At 34.8% G+C, this 17,911-nt stretch overlaps 1 protein-coding gene across 1 annotated transcript; it reads right to left on the bottom strand.

Annotated features, from left to right (window-relative positions):
* Positions 1-3,825: 3,825 nt before the first annotated feature.
* On the bottom strand, positions 3,826-16,428 carry rassf9 (Ras association domain family member 9). Its single transcript, XM_088647205.1, has 2 exons — positions 16,270-16,428; positions 3,826-6,129 (listed from the first exon to the last, which is right to left on the bottom strand). Exons 1-2 carry the CDS (start codon positions 16,314-16,316, stop codon positions 4,872-4,874), a joined length of 1,305 nt encoding a protein of 434 aa, XP_088503331.1. The 5' UTR covers positions 16,317-16,428; the 3' UTR covers positions 3,826-4,871.
* Positions 16,429-17,911: the final 1,483 nt, after the last annotated feature.

Below are 17,911 nucleotides of genomic sequence, written 5' to 3'. Positions count from 1 at the left end.
TCTTGGTATCATTCAGGAGACATTTGCACAAAGAGGGCTTTCTAGAAAGCTTTGAAGTGTTATGGTTTTATAATAATTTATTCATGAATTCAAGTCAGAAGAGTAGAAGTGGGTGTTAAAAGCAATGGAAATTGAAAATTAATATACTGTCAGGGTTAAGAAAAAAGTTAAGAAGAAAGGTAACTTTGGCTAAGTCATCCATGTACCCAAACTAAACCTAATTGAATTAGTGATCAAATGCTGCTGTATTTAGAACAATTAAAAATTATGGCTGTAATTCAAGAAAAGCTCCATCTGTGAAGTAGTAGTTATACAGGGGTTTGTACATTTATCCAACCAATGTTTCTAGGTAATCATTTTTAGCTACTTTTCAGAACGCTTGAACATGTTTTTCACTTGGAGGTTGTGTGTTACAATGTGAAGTAAGGTAAAATAAATTTATTTAAATGTGTTTTGCTTTCAGCTGTTAGGCCACAAAATGTGTTACTTTGGAAAGGGTGTGTACAGTAGGTGTTCTATGGGCACTGTACTGTATACAGTACACCTGTGATTTGCTTTTGGGGTATATTACATTGATATATACTGTTAAAGTAAGAGATAGTACTGCCAAACATAATTAAATGACTTGAAGAACAAAAGTTAATGAATTTAGAGTTTTCAGAAAATACAATTTAGCAAATAAGTGTAGGTAACCTCCAATACAGTATGTAGGTATATTAGGCATTGCTGATGTAACGTTTTCCATTTTACAGCATGACAGCTGCTGTAGAATCTACTGTATGCATCTAGAGTACATATTTATGTGCTGGATGCATACTTACAGATAGTTATGGTATAGAATAATAAAATATCTCCACATGGAGGAAACTGACATGCATACCAGTACTGACAGCTTTAAATTAAAAAAAATGAAGACTATAGGAACAAGGCCTATTATTTCACTTAGAATTAAATGTTGTTAAACATCTCTAATAATCTTTGTGGGTCTTACCCAGCCTGCTGCTGTCTGTGAGACAGCAGAATAATGTGGCTAGAGAGGCAACATCATAAAACTGTATCAATGGTATACAGTGCAGATGGGCTATTTCAAATCTTCAGGCTGGTTTCTTTCCAAAAACCAAAGGTCAAAGGTCACTATCCATCACCCAAAGGAAAATCCACCAATTATCGATCTATAGGGTGGGTACCAGAACCAAACCTGATAGCATCTCAGCCAATCACCAACAAGTGATATCACCCCACATAAACTTGAACCCAGTTAACTCACTGACTTGAAATCTCTCTCTGTCTTAAGTGGCATACTGACTTTTACAACCATGTGATGGCAAGTAAGCCAGACAGAGAGTGAGTAAGTAAAGTACAGAATTCTGCCCAGGATGTTCATCCTGACAGATGAAATCTTGTGTTTGCAAACCCACTGTTATTTTTGCTTGATCAATGAAATTAGAGTTGGACTCTTTCGTTTTGTGGGCATCTAAAATATCCAATATCCAAGCATATTTTGAAAAGCTATTGCCAGGACTAGCTGAGTTCTCTTGTCTACTTTGTGGTTGAAACTCAAGAAGACAAACTGTGCAGACTGTTTTAAAAGATCAAAGTTAGCAAGATGCTGCTTTGGCAAAGCTGTGTAAGGCCAACTCAAGCTGCTAGGCAAAGCAAGACAAAATTATTTTTTCTCTCTCCACTGTCTGCATCAGGACCCTCCCTGCCACAGACCAACCCAACCCAGCTCAGTCAGTTAGCATGAAGGTCAAATCATCAAGCAGATTTTTTTTAGTAAAATGTCATTATTCACAGCATAATTCTCGAAATATTATTTCAAATGCATGTACATGTTTTGATGTTTAGTTCACAATAGTAAATGCATACAGTATAACTAAATTACATAAATGTGATTTAGTTATATGAGACTTCTTAGAACCTACAAAGCTAGACTGTAACACTTCATAATTGATGCATATTTTAACTCTGAAGTTATTAACTATAACTTTGTAATCCCTGAGTGAACAATCAGCTGTCGTATCCCAATGGATTGTTTCACAGATACTGTATATTCTATTACGTGGCTTTTGTTATGCACGTTTTGGTTACATCAGTAAAATGTATTTTATATATTTAGAATCCATGTGTGAGAATGAATTATCATGTTTGTCTGATTCCTAAACGTCTTCAATACTCTTGCAATTTACTGTTACAATTTCTGATTTTTACAGCACATTAAAGCCTCCAATCTCCTACAGGACTATATATTCCTGAATTGCAGGTACAGTAAATATAATGTAACCCACTTCAAGCAATTGAAAATAGGGTCTAATTTATTTGCTAAAGTTTTTAAAGTTTGTATAACTCAGTATCATATTATTTTATTATTTTAAGCTTCAATATTTTTTAATCCAATAAACATTCATATTCTACAATGAACAGTGGTGCAATGTAGCTTTAGTAGAAAACACAGCCAAGGGTACTTTGATTAACCGACACGCCTTTAATGTTAAAAGTTAGTTCACAGTTCTGATGCCAAAATGCCTTTAGCATGTCAGTAAAATGTATATGCAAACAGTATATAAATACAATAACAAGAAAGGTTACAAACAAGGGATATCATATGTCATTGTAATTTGCTTGAGTGTTAGTACCAAATTTACCCAAGGTTCTCTTCCAGCCTTTTTTTGAAGGAAGTCAAGATATTGTCTTCAACAATATGGTTTGGTCGCATGTCCCATCCTCCCACAAAACTTTGTGAAAAGACCTACCGTACCTTTTCCGAGTTAAAAATGAAAAAGGTTCAGTTCTTTTACCCTATAGGTGCAGGAATTTCCTTTATGTCCAGGAATGCATTTGGTTGCTTTTCTCAAAATAATTCCAGAGCAGCAATACCTTTTTTACCCTAACGAAAACTGTACCTAAAACCTAAAGAGGAACATTGCATGCTGAAACGTTGATGGAAACACTTAAGAGTTCTTTCTTTTTTTCAGAAAGGTATTCATCTTTACTTGTTCCTTTGCAGCCAACAACCTAACACAGCCCCCCACAAGAAACAGTATATTAAATGGTGTCTTTCAATTATGTCTGTCAATTTTAACATAACAATCCTTAATTTAAAGTCTGTAATATTAACTATTTTATTCTAACATTTTCCCTTTTTATTGCTTCTTCACGTCTAACGTAAATGATGTGTACTGTAATCTCCTGAAATATTAATGCCCTCTTATACATTACTATAAGAGGGAAACAGATAGAAAGAACATGGTGGTTCCTCTAAGAACCATTTTCCTCAAAAGCGTGTGGGGAATGACCTGCCATTTTCAGTCACCTGACCAAATTTTAGAGGATAATTAGTAAAGTGACGATTCAAAACTTGGATATACAGTCATCTTCTGCTACCTAGGAAAAGAACATAGCATCTGTTATGTGCTGCACTAGAAGGAGGAGGGAGTGAGGAAGCATTTTAGAAGAATGGAGTCTCTAAACAGCTTAACTGCCTGGTTACTGATAGAGTGAGATTGCCTAATGACAAAGTATAGTAGAAGCTCTGCGAATGCTAGGGTTTTGTTTTACTTTTCAGCTAACAGACAATGTAAATAAAGAGCATTGTTTTCTGCCCTACAGATGCATGTGAGTCTGTTTTCTTGAGACCATCTGTTACTGCTACGGTACCCCGTTCCTGGGAGTGACACATACAGTACTGTCTATAGGTGAACAAGTTTCCATTTGTTTCAATTGTGTATTAAAATCTAAAATCTAAAAAATGATTGTAGACTTTAATGTTAGGCACAAAGTCTGAATTATAATTCAGGAGAGATCACATACTTACAACAGTTTGCATTTGTTCCATATTTTAAAGATTTATTTAAAACTGTTTCAGCAGATTGTATAAGTAGCCAAAAAAGGAATCTTATCTACAAGATGAACATAAAACAGTTCAAAAAGATTTATTTGTCCTTTTTTTCTTGTACACATAGTTATTGAGGACTTCTAAACTTAAATATTGTGTATAACAGCATTTGCTTCTATATTCAAAGCCATTTATAACCAATAATTAATTCTACTGCATGCAGTTAGAAAAACATGCAACATGTAGATTTTCTTTTATTCTGCAGATGAGATTTAGACGATAATGTCTAGTGGTATTTGTTGTTTTTTGGGGACTGTGTTCCACAGTGTGAGGGCTAGCTGAAATTCAGCCCTCAGAAATGGGATAGCACATATGCTCAGGATACCATGTGATTAGTCTTCAATAAAGAATAAAGATGGCTTGTCTATTGGATTCTAGAATTGATACATCCGAGAATGACTAAGGGTATTCAGCCAGGGAACATCATTATTTCACATCCAATACAGTACATATTGTAACACCACTTTTTAATAGAAAATATATATATCTATAAAAATAAGTCACAAACTAAGTATAATACTTCTCCTATGTATAACACAAAGTTCCTGTCACTAACATAGAATTATTATTGGAGGCATAGGTGAATATAAATATTTATAAGTTTGAGTAGTGGGTACAGTACAGCAATTACTGTAAGTACAAAGGAATCTCAGTGAAGCACACTGGTTTAAAAGGCTTAGAAAATGTTACTGGACCCTTCAGTAAGCAGCATTAGATATGAATATAGGGAGCCTTTCTGTCAAAAACTATTTTCTTTAATTTGAAAGTTTTACCTCTATTAAATATTAAGTTGATGTGTGATTCACTATATACTGTATGATTTATAACTGACATTATTTCAAGCATGCAGTTAATCAAAACTGTTCTTGTAGCACAAATAAAGGCAAGATGCAATAGAAAAGAGGTACATTTTAACATTTTCAGAATAATTTAAAATGTATATGACAGAAAGCTTACACAGTGGTGTCTTGAATTACTATGATGGGAGCATGACCTCCCCAGAGGGAGACAATGAGTCCTGGCTATGAGTAGAACTTATCCCTGTGTCTGAATCTGTGTCTGTCATATCTGTTTTGGACAGCTTCTGAGAAAACTTATTCTTCACTGTACTGGTCCTTGTTTGGCTTTTTAAGCCTACAGAACAAATGTATTCCACATTTTCTGCTACATGCAAAGAGCTAAGATGAGCTTCCAAGTTCTCACATTCCTCATTTTTTGAATGCAACAAGAAGTCATTTTGTCTCAGTTCCTTCTGAATTTCAGTCAGTTGCATATTTATTGATAAGCCTTTGCACATACTGCTTTCCAAATCCACCCTCATGCTCTCCAATACAGAAGCAGTTTCTTCATCCTTGAGATCTAAGCCAGTGCTTGTTGTTGCCCTTTCTAGCTCCTCAGTGTCTTGTAACCAAATACTCCTGATCTCCTCCTCGATTTCACTGGATAACTTTTTAATAAGATCTGCATGGTTTTGCAGTTGCTCTTCTAATTGTCCAATCCCATTGCTAATGTACAAGTTGTCCTGTGACAGATTCTCTGTTGGCTGACTTTCTGTTTTTAAGCTGAAGTTTGATAAAAGAGCATCCTCAGCATACCCTTCCTCTTCAGTAGTTCCCTTGTCAAAACTTATCTCAAATTCTGTCTTTTCAATTTCTATATCGAGCTCCCTCATCCTTTGAATCTGATGCCTAATAGTGAGGTCTTGAGATATGATTAATTGAACAAGGGTCTCCATCCTTTCCTGGTCTTTCCTTGTTGTTTCCTTTCTCATCTTTTCTAACTTTCTGAAGGCCTTTCTCACCATCCTTTGCTGCTTGTCTACTGGCAAGGACTTCACATACTGAGCAGGTCCCTGATCCCATCGTTTCTGATTGGCTGGCATTCCTTTGGAATCTGATGTCCTCCAACCTGAATGAGGCATAAAGTCATCAGCTTTAACTAAAATAAACTGGAGATAGGTCTGTTCATCTCCCCAGGCCTTCCAAAGCCTCAAAATCCTAGTTAATGGAGGAAGAGCTCTCTCAAATCCTTTCCATTTTTCCAGGAGGCAATAATCCCTTGAATCTCCAGGAAGAGTTCTCTTGTCTCCAGCTGCACTTTCGTGATCCTCCAGCAAAGCCTGGACAACATCTGCACAGGTTGTGTGTTTTGTAAGTCCTGAAACCACCTTCTCTTCTTGGCAGACCCATACTTGAATTTCATTTTTGCCAGACACTGTTTCTTTACTAGCAGATCTAGGAAAAAAGAACAGTATTAGAAAGAAATATTGCATAACACACATAACGTTACACCGAACAACCTCCTAAAAATGCTAGTTAGTTCTTGCACATTTCTGTTTCCTTTGCACTTTTCTAACTAGTAAGTGCTACATAAATATGATAAATGATAAAATCTTAGACATTAAAAACAAAATCAGTGAATTATATTGCTTTCTTACTTGTGGTTAGCTCTTTTAATCAGTGAATATCTTTTTAAGTACCCTTGTTCAAGCTTACTCAACAGTAAACTATGTAACCTGGTCAGGTTAGAGTGCTTAAAAGAGTGATTTATGATTAAGAAGTCTGTTGGGAAACTTGGAAGAAAAGCAATGCATTGTTTTGGGGGTTTTATTGTTACTCCAAACCAGAAGGCCCATTAAAAGTCTACCACTAAATAGCTATGCCTTTAAAATTTAAAAGACTTGAGTATTTTGTGTTTTATACATGCTATTGTATAAAAAATGTATAAATATATTACGTTGGTAAATCTGCAAATTGTGTGCTAATATCTCATAGTATCTTTCTAGTAACTAGGGAAATTATTCATAAATATTTAGGAGTATAATTTTTATATCTTATTAGTTAATTGACTTTCATGATTGAATAAATCTGGATTATTTTATTCTGCATATTTTATTTTTGAGTATGATCAGCTTTAGCATAAACTATACATACTTTCTGAACTTTATACACTAGTAAAAGTAGATAAAATATACAGCATACACTGGTTGAAAAAAATATTTTTGCTTAGGTTTTTATTTGTTGGTAAAAGTTTTTGTAAATATGCCTGTAACATTTTATTTGAATTTTGCTGCATAATGGCTTCATAATTCCTTCATATTGTAAGTACTACTGTACATGACATAATAACATGTTCAGTATAGCGCTTTATGGGGACATGTGCAAATGACATTATTCATGCAGGTCATGATATTTGTTTTAGCATCATTACAAGCGCTTGGTCAATTCTTCTTGATTATTTTGTATTCGTTATATATATCATTGCATGCATTTCAAGGCATCAAATGCTATAAAGCTGAATCTAATGAAAGAGAAGGTTATTGAGAATCTTGTTGATATGTCCCACAACCAGTTCTAACCTGGTGCAATTTAAAATCAGTGTCCCTGTCTGTGTCTGTTATAGTACTATAATGCTAGATAGTTTAGAACATGGTAGTCCCTTTCAGTAAAATTCTATTACTCATTGGTCCTCAAGCAAGGTCATTCACTACACTTCAAAGCATAGAGCCTAATGAATGAGAGTAAAATATCTCACTTAGGTCTTGCTAGCAGCTTATGATGATATTTATGACAAATGCTGAACCTCTAGCAAATTCAGGTACTGTAGGGTAGATGAAGAGATAACAGCCTGAATGTTATTTTGCTCCAAGAAAACACTGGTACAAAAATATTGACTGAAAACTCAGACTGTACAAGTGTTAGATATTGTCTTTTCTTCTAGATTTATTGTCTGCTAACACAGTGTTTTAATAAAAAACAAGAAAGCACATTGTGGGTATACATTTATTTAAAGTAATAAATGACCTCTCAGGAATGTAATAGATATGCACCTAGGCAACAGGCTAGTTAATGTTTAGGTGTTCCAAGAGCCAAATTCAGCAAAGACAAATAAGTGAACTATGCAAAAGACAAACAAAACAATACCCCTCTTGCAAATAAATAGGAATGTTATAAGGACTTAACCAAAGACTTACAATTACTTCCATTTAGCAACTGCTTCATTTCTGAAGTATACAGTATGTTACGTCTAGGTGACTATAAATATGTCACATATCCAAGGATCACAAGGAAAAAAATTAATAGATTAATAGTGTATTAAGCAAGACCCAGTTTGAGATGGAAAACATAAAAATTAAAAAGGAACTGCAATCTGATTATCTTTGCTAATTACTTTGTAGCCATGTGGTGCTCAACAATAACAAGTGAAAGTAAATGCAAACCAGAAAGTTTTGTTACATGAGTATGAACACTTAAAGGTCAAGTTTAAAATCAGTTTGGCATTTCAAATAATATTTGAACTTTATGTACTGGCAAGAGGAAATGTCCCCTAGAGTTTCAGTAAATGCAAACAGATGCGAGATATACAGAAGTCTAAGCATCACTGACAAAGAACAAACATGACTTTTAAGAAGATGATGTGTCAGGTACATGATGATCTAACGTTGCCATTGCACTAACTCTTGTAATCTAATGATTTGGAACATTGGAAACTATTGCAGAGTCTAAAAAATATTACGCTCCAGCTCACTAGCTGTACAGTATATATTGCAGATATTACAAAATACACTAATTAGGTTCAAAATGTCTAATGTAAATACAAAATGCTGTGTCATTGTAAAACAGCACATAAATCCAAATTAGAAGTAAAAGGCTCCATCATGATCTAATTCATCCATCCATTCATTTTCTAATCACTTCATCCAATTTAAGACCATACAAAGTGGGATGCCATGCCATTACAGGGCAGAAAGACAAAGACAAAGACACATACACACACACTCACACACCTGGACCTATTTTCCCAGAGGCCTATTAACTTATCAGTATGTGTTTCGACTGTGGGAAGAAACTGGAGCACCAAGGAAAAATCCACGCAAACATGAGGAGAACATATAAACTCCACACAGATAGCACCCCAGGTCCGGAATTTAACTCAGGGCTCCAGTGCTGTGAGGCAGTAATGCTAACCACTGTATAACTAATACTAGTTATAAAAGTAGGAATTTAATTTATTTTGCTAAGCAGAAAAAATAAACTGAAGATAAAAAATTATTCAGAATTTTTCCTTATATTTTACTAGTATCTATTGCATGTGATTTATAAATGGTTCTTGTATGAATACAGTACTTTACCTTTTAATACACATCCACTATCATAGTTGTAAAAAACTTGTCATCCATAATAGTTAAGAACTTATTCCTCTGTTCCAGGGAACAAAATGATTAAATGGTTTTTTTTCTGTTATCCTCTTCTCTATAATCAGAAAAGCAATCTCACTCAGCTGTACATCAACATATTTGCAGAGGAAGCACCTGTGTTTGCACTACACAATAATCAACAGGTCACTGGGAACATCCTGTTGCTTTCTCAAATCTTTCCTTATACTGTAGGTAAAACTTCAAAAGGAAAATCTATTGAGTCTAATATTTGCTGTTTTAATTCAGTGAGAAAAACATAACACGGCTCTTAAAGAATGTGTAAAACTAACATTAACCCTCTGTCACCTGTTCTTTAATGAGACACTTGGTTTCAGAAAAAATATCTATATAAATGTATCTATGTTTTTTGTTTTTATATTGCTATCTACATCACTGACACTGACAGGGACTAGTAACAGGGATATTTTAAATGTTACGTTACATTTATGAATTTCAACATTATGTACTGTATAATGACAACACTTCTAATGCTTTCTTTTCCCTAAAAAATACAAATATGAAACACATTACTGTGATTAAGTATCCATCCATCCATTTTCTAACTGCTTCTTCCATTTCAGGGTTGCAAAGGAGCCAGAGCCTATCCCAGCAAGCAAAATTAATTATAATATTTAAATTTAAACGGAGCGGTGGCTCTGTGGCTGGAAGGTAGCTGGTTCAAATCCCGTGGCCGGCAGAGGAATCCTACTCCATTGGGCCCCTGAGCAAAGCCCTTAACCCCAGCTGCTCCAGGGGTGCTGTACAATGGCTAATCCTGCGTTCTGACCCAGGTTCTCTCCCTATTTGTTTGTCTCATGGAGAGCAAGCTGGGGTATGCAAAAAGACAAATTCCTAATGCAAGAAATGAGTCATTCCTAACTACTACATTCTCAGCATTCCCCTTTTATGAACTACAAGGATACCAAATGTACACATTTCTTGTGGCTGACCTAAATGAATCCACTTTATTGCTACTTAGAAACAGAAGTTCTTACTGTTTTGTTTTCCTTAGCACAATACTTGCACTACACTTCAAGCCTGTAATACTCTTAGTCATTTTTTAAAGTATTTTTATCCATGTATCATATGACTTTGGATGCACCAAACTTTGAATACTGTATTTATTTAGTAAACTGCCCTGGATAAACAAATTAACAATACAAATGTAACCTCTGCCCCTATCTCAAATGAACATACTGTACTACAGGAGTTTTTTGGTTGCAATACTAATTACCATACCATCAGCTACTGAATTGATTTTTTTTTTCTGTCTCACATACACAAAGCTTTCTAAATGTCATCCTAATTTTCACTGAAATAGCAATTAGTGTTAGCTAAGCTAAGACTGTGAAAATCTCTATAGTGGTACTATTCTACTTTATAACTATCATTACTTACTGTATGTATGTCAATGATGGAGATCTCTACTAAAGCAACAAGGAACTGTGACACAGCTCCAGGTAAACATAGCTTAAAAAATCACCATTGTCAATTGTTACTCCACCAGGATGATGGATAATCTTTTCAGATTTCCTGAAGTCTTCCATGACATTTATTTGGGGCTTATTGTACTTACAAATCTTGACTTGACAGGGCTACTATCACAAGAAATGATACAACCTATAAGTCAGCTAAGCAAGCTGTTGCAGCAGAATGGAGAATCTTGAAATGACACCAGTCATTACCATTATTTGAATCTGTTCAATAGGGTTGAATTTTCAAACACACAGGTGACGCAAGGAAGTTGATATGGAGCACAGGGACATTTTGAAGGTGTTTTAAGTATGGGTACTGCGTGTATTTAAAAAACTTGCAAGGTAAAATGATTTTTTGACTATGACAAAACTACCAATGTTCTGGACTATCCTGAATTTCTTAATTGGCGATTAAACCTTAAAAAAGACCTTATTGTCACAGCCCTATAAAAATTAGAAAAAATGTGCTTGTATTCTCTTATTTTTTCATTCTTGTTTATAGACTGATGTATTAGGTATTTATATAATAGATAGATATATATAGTAACAAGTATTAGGTTTATTCCATGCTGAAAAAAAGAAGAAAGAAAACACAACGTTTCAGCCGGCTGAAATGTTGTGTTTTCTTTCTTCTTTTTTTCAGCATGGAATAAACCTATTACTTGTTCCTTTGCAGCCTAAGCATGCTGACACAGCTACTCACCTGAACATATATTTATAGTGCTGTCATACAAAATGTTCTACACAAAAAGGATGCAAGGTGAATATAATGCCAAGATTATGATTAAATTTCAAACTGATCAAGGTATTGTTATGTTATGAAAAGAAAGATTCACCATTTCAATACACGTTATTAGAGCTGTCAGTTACATCAATCCTAGACTAGTATGCTATTTAATGGAGAAATAAGCAAACCTGAACTCAAAATGAACTTGTAACTGATCTCATGTTTTGTTTTTGCCTTATGGACAAAGGAGATTAAAGAGCAATATAGCAAGGTGTCATGTTTACATAACACTTGTCTTTGTATCTGTTGCTACAGGTACAGGACACAGCTAAACAGAGGGGAAATACCTATTCACATAGAATGGGCCCATAAGTGCTAATTAAATTGATATACAGTACTGTAGCTAACACCAAAATGTAAAACCTTAACATTCCAGTATAGCAGTTTGCCTTCGAATCTAAGGAGAGGAGCAATTTAATGGCATGCACATGAGAGATAAGTGACAGAGGCAGGAGATCAGAGGTGGAAGAATATTTAATGTAAATCTGAGTATTATCTTGCATAACAATGAAAGTGAAGACCATATTTGCATATAATCTGACTGAGTGGAAACATATAAATTATAAAACATAATGGACCAATGATCGAACCCTGTAGCACACCATGCTTGAATGGTCATGGGAAATTTATGAGGACCAAGGGAAACAAAGTGCTGCCTGCCAGTCAGATATGAGCAGAACCAGTTAAAGACAATTTCAATGATAGACAAGAATGTTTTCAAGCAGTGAATGATTTACTCTATCAAAGGCTGCACTAAGACCAAGGAACACAAGGATACATCTAAAAAGAAATAAACATAAGATACAGTATACTAAAATATGCATAAAGTTTCAAATATATATTTAAAACTGACAAAAAGTTTGTAGTTTTGGTGGATGTACCCAAGATATCTATCCAAACTTGTTAATTAGGGGATTTAGCTGTATTTACTGGGGTACTTATTTAAACTCAAAGGAAGTGACAGTCACTATCTTGTTCAATTTCAAATGAATTCTAAATATATCTGGTGTGGCTCAGTTTGCAGATCAGAAGTTCAAGACTAAAAGAGAAAGTTGTAAGAGAAAGTTATCTGTTTATGCTGCATATATTACTGTCATAAACAGCTGCTAACAAAAATCAAAAACATGGTTTGTTATTAGTATTTGGACATTTCTTTTGCAAAAAAACTTACAGTAAATAACCACTTTATGCAATAGGATTGTCCATCCATCCATTTTCTAACCGCTTCATCCAATTCAGGGTCACAGGGGAGCCAGAGCCTATCCCAGCAAGCCATGTGAAAAAGGTGGGGTATTCCAAGGAAGGGACTCTTATCCATTGCAGCGCACACACAGACAAAGACTCACTCACTCCATGACCAATTCTCCCAGAAGCCAATTACTGTACCAGTATGTCTTTGGACTTTGAGGGAAACCAGAGCAACCAGAGGAAACTCAGGTAAATACAGAATGAACACACAAACCCCATGCACACAGCACCCCAAGGCCTGAACTGAACCCAGGGCCCCTGCACTGTGAGGCAGCAATGCTAACCACTACGCCCCTGTGCCGTCTATATTAAGACTGTAATGAATTGACCTCAAAATATGATGCCAGTAGAAAATAGCGAATATTTAAACAGATATAGAAATTAAGATCATTCTATAAGATCAGCTATAAAGACAAAATAGATTAAGCTCTGGTTGACATCAAATTCCCTGAAGCTAAATAATGACAAAACAGAAATTTTATTGGTGGACAGAAAATGTTAACTGAAAAAGCCGGAGAGTTTCCACGGTAATAGTGGATGGTTCTTCAATTCAGGCATAAGCCATCAAGAATCTGGGAGTCGCACTTGATCCCCCCTTTTTTTCACCTTAAGAGTATTGGCAATTAAAATAATTTCTATCAATGTCCGATGCTGAGTACCCAATTCATGTATTCATAACATCAAGGCTTAATTTCTGCAACTCTTTACTTTATGGGCTTCCTAACACTATTCTTAATTAAGCTGCTATAAGACTTAACTCTGCAGCTACATTTCTAACCCACACCATACCTGAGTAGCATATCGCTTCTACACCTACTGTAAATCCCTATATTGGTTACCTTTAAAGTAATGAAAGTCATAAGTCATTCAATACAAGATCTTGTTACTGTTTTTCAAGGTTTTAAATAATCTGGCTCCCTTATACTGTACATCTCTGAACTCCTCTGTATTTACACTCTCTCCTGCAGGCTCTGTTCAGTTGAGACTGGTCTTTTGCTCACTGTACCCGGGACTAAATCTCAGACTTCTGGTGACTGGACTGTGATTTTTTCTATCGCTGCTCTATTGTTTTGGAATGCCCTTCTTCTGGCTTTTTGAGAAACAAATTCTTTAAAAACTGTTCTTTTACCAGTGTCTAAGGCTGAAATAAACGAAATTATGTAATGTGAAATTCTGTACATGATATCAGGTATGTTGTGGACTGTAGATCCACTTTCTGCTTATCCAATTTAAGGTAACAGAGGCACAGGAAGCAACAAGTGGAAGGTAGGATATAACCTGTCTATCGCAATGCACACAGAAATGCAAACACACACACACACTCACATCAGTGCCAGTTTTTAGAGAAGCTAATTAACCTAGCAGTTTGTCTTTAGACTATGTTAGGAAAACTGGAGCAACCGAAAGAAACCCATGAAATCCATGTGTACAAGGGTAAAACATGCAAACACCACACACATACAGTATCACCTCAGGAACCCAGGGTCCTGACACTGTAATACAGCACTGCTAACCTCTGTGCCACTCTGTCACCCACATTTTGTCTTACTACAGATAAACAGACATCATTTAGCTAGATGCCATTCCCACCAGTGAATGTTTATCATGTCATGTTTTAGAGATGACAGGAATTCAAGAAGATCTCACTTTGTTTAAATGGTTTCCTTTTACACAATATTTAACTTGACAGAATTAATATCCTCTAGCTGATGCCAATAAAGAGGTCAAAACTGAGACTGGCAACTCAGCTTGGCTAGGCTTCAAACTAGATACACTTAGTGCACCTCACAGAACATGCCATCTAAGATCCATTATTGTATTTAAGCTATCTCTAATACTAGAGATATCTTTTTCTGACATTCTTCTAATTATTTTTGGCATATTTCTTCAGCCACAAAATACAATAAACTATAAAGTATTTAAAGAAATGTTGCTCGCAGTCAACAATCATTTAGTATTGCATTTAATTTGATCATGTTATTCTTCTTTCCTATTGATAACACAGGAAATTATCCACAAATGGACTTTGTAAGTGACATGATCACATTTTTTCCTCCTAGAATCCCATTTTATCATAAAGATCAACAAGAATTAATAGCACCCAATACAATGGAAAATTATTAAATCAATTGTTGCACTGCAGTAAATATGTCTAAATATTTTAGAACATCTGCTATTCTTCTTTATAGCACTCCTACCTGGACATATGATTTATTGCACTACAGTAGCTTTGTCTTTGCAGCAGATAAAATTAAATACTTATTTGATAAAAAGTACTTCAGAACTGTATTTTACAATATTACTCAATAGCACATGATCTGAATAATTAAGAATGATAATAATAAAACTATCATAACAATAGCATTTTTTAGTAGAATTTCATAAACTCAAGTTAATGTATTTATAGACTGCCAAATGCTGATAAAAACTAGCTTTAATATGATTTTTGTTAAACCTATTCAATTTAGCTTTATCTTTACGGTTACCTTAATTTAAGCAATTATTTTTTTTAATATTCCATCATTAGTCACGCAATGTTTCATCGTGACAAGATAACTATTCTGTTTGTCTAAGTTACTCTATTACCATTTTGTATGCCCATGATTATAAAATAATTGAAACACGAGACTGGTGAGGGGAATCCCAAAATTCAAAGTCATGACTCGCATTATAGTTCTAGCATAACAACAGTATGACGAATTAGTTTGTCATGAAGTATAATGAGTTTTCAAACTACAGAATTAAACACGCAACACCACGCATCTGTAATTATGTCGCGCTTAAGGGATAAACATTGTATACAATGCTGATCTCTGAAAATCTCTTTTTTTATTTTCAAATTCTGTTCAACAGGCACTTTACAAGCCCTGGGTAATTAATTGGCTACGTCAGCCTCGAAAATTTGGAACAATGACCAAAAACATTTACTTTACTGGATACAACAACAATATTTAAATGTATCGTTATGTAACGCAATCAGTTTACTTACTAAGTTAACAACACATTTCCCTTCATTCTGCATTAAGTAATATCAAATACAAATAGGAATTTAATCAAGGGGTTAGTAGAAATGCGTGCAGTTGTTGAAGTAAAATAAATATTTTAGCTAGAAGTGCAGTATTGCGTTAATGTGAAGGACCATGGGTAACTTAAGTTTCTAAAGTCATTTAAAGTGTTTTGATACACGTTTATTCTAATTGTGGAAATATGGACTCATTCATTTGCTTAAAGCTTGAACATCTTTTCGACGTTAATAGTTTAGTAACACATTTGACTGGGATTTCGTGTCGCAGAGATTTTGATGGAAACGCTTAACCCTTACCTACACACGCACAACTAAAACTAAAATGTTACTAATGATCAGGAAAACTTGCAAAGAAGGGGCAAATCATAATTTGCAAACCTCCTTCGAAAACACGCTTTGTAAGTTCATTGCTAGTATTTGAGTCAAGCACACACAAAGCCTGTCCAGGAATTTACCTTGAACAAGGCACATAAATTAACATTTCAGGAAGAACTTCACGGTTCAGGTTTACGGGTAGCAGTTTGAGAGCGAGAAGTAACGGCGAATAAACCAGCTTTCAAGTTCAATAATTAGCTGCGTTAAAGTACAATAGTGAAGCGGTCAATAGTTCAATAAAGGGAAAAATTCGAAGGAATAAATTACCTATTTTTCAGGCGCGCTTTTAAGAAATTCCTTCCAAAGGGAGCCATGGTAACTTGAAAGACTACAAAAATCCCAGGAGCATGATTTGACTGTAGCCCGTACAGTTCATAGCAGCGAAAGACTAGACTGAAGGTGGGGGAGGACTTGAACTGTTAACTTTGTTCTCTCTTTGGTTTAGTTGTACTTTAGTAGCCCGTCCCATTCCTACACTGAAGGTGGCGTTATGCAAAAAATATATTTCGAATTAGTACACTACAGCCCTCGTACATCCTTGTTTAACCTGTTCTTCAAATGCATAGTCATAAAAAAAGTATTGATCCATAAAAATGGACTGTGGAGACAAGGACTATGTAATAAGGTGGATATCTTTATTAAAAGCCTCAAAGATAATCACATACTGTACAAATAATCACTGCCACGTTGCCACGTTCAAAACAAGGTAGAAATACAGTACTATAAGAAACACAAAGGTATGGATGTATGTAACATCAGCCCATTTTGATAAAGACTTACCAAGGCAAGCGAAATGGATGAGAATATTAGTAAAAACAATCAATTGCTCCTATTGATTTTTAAGAATTTATCATCGTCAAGCATTTGTTATCATTCGCATAATTGGAAAGTAAAATTTTAATATGAGAAATCAAACTTTTACTAAAACTTTAGAATATTCAAATTCAAAGAATTTTGTGAATTTATGTATTGGACTTTGAATAACAATTTACTTTTTTCTTTGCATGGAATTCGGAGGCAGCTGATCTGCAACACTTGAGGACAATCATGTATACATCTTTCATGCATTTATTTACATAAATGATGAAGTCATTATTTATTTATTTGCTTAGCAGACACCCTTATTCATTCAGTGATTTTTTTCAATTTTAAGTTTTAGAGCAAAATCTGAATGACAGAAAATCATCGTCTTCTTCTACGCTGTTCTTTTGAATTCTGCATTCGTATTTGAGTGTTCATGCACGCGTTCGCATGGGTTTTGCTCGGGTAATCCGGTTTCCTTCCACATTCCAAACACACTGTCCCAAGTTAATTATATAATAAACATGATTATGATATAATAATTAGTATTTAGTAATTGCCCTCTGAGCTATGCAATAAGCACTTGTCACGTCCGGTCTGTGCTACGACTTTGCGACCTGTGCCTGCAGGGTTGGCTCTCCTTGTTAGTATTGACAGACTATAATACGTGTAAGAAGACAATATGTTGTTAATATTAGTCAAACGTAACTTATTCTATAAATCTTCTTGAAACTATGTTTTATTATTTGTCTTCATGTGTTATTTTCTGCACCAATACATAATTTTGACATTTATAAGGGTTGGCAAGTTATTTTATCAGAGCCGTGAATTATACTAGCCTAAACAGATTAAATGTGTGATCGTTTATCCAACTATTTACTTTGCATGTAAATACATGAATATTTTCCCTTGGATTTTTAAAATCTTGCATCAGGTGGTGCATACGTAATCGTCTTTTAGTGTTCAACGTGCAGTTTTAGATTTCAACGGCACCTCATACAAGTACAGTATTTAGAAATCCTCAGACATTGACAAAGTCAGTCAAACAAAAGAAACATGGTGGAAGTGCATCACAAATGAAGAATAGAAGGTACATCTTTACCCAAAG

This window comes from Lepisosteus platostomus, chromosome 9, assembly GCF_059453375.1.
Source record: "Lepisosteus platostomus isolate fLepPlt1 chromosome 9, fLepPlt1.hap1, whole genome shotgun sequence".
Classification (NCBI taxonomy): Eukaryota; Metazoa; Chordata; class Actinopteri; order Semionotiformes; family Lepisosteidae; genus Lepisosteus; species Lepisosteus platostomus.
This window is presented reverse-complemented; position numbering and strand designations above follow the sequence as displayed.

Bases quoted from the DNA above. Each gene is read 5' to 3' on its own strand.
- rassf9 (XM_088647205.1), bottom strand. From the start codon at position 16,316: ATGGCTCCCTTTGGAAGGAATTTCTTAAAAGCGCGCCTGAAAAATAG. The intron at 6,130-16,269 runs GTAATTTATTCC...CTTTTTTCCTAG, and splicing joins AAAGCGCGCCTGAAAAATAG to ATCTGCTAGTAAAGAAACAG.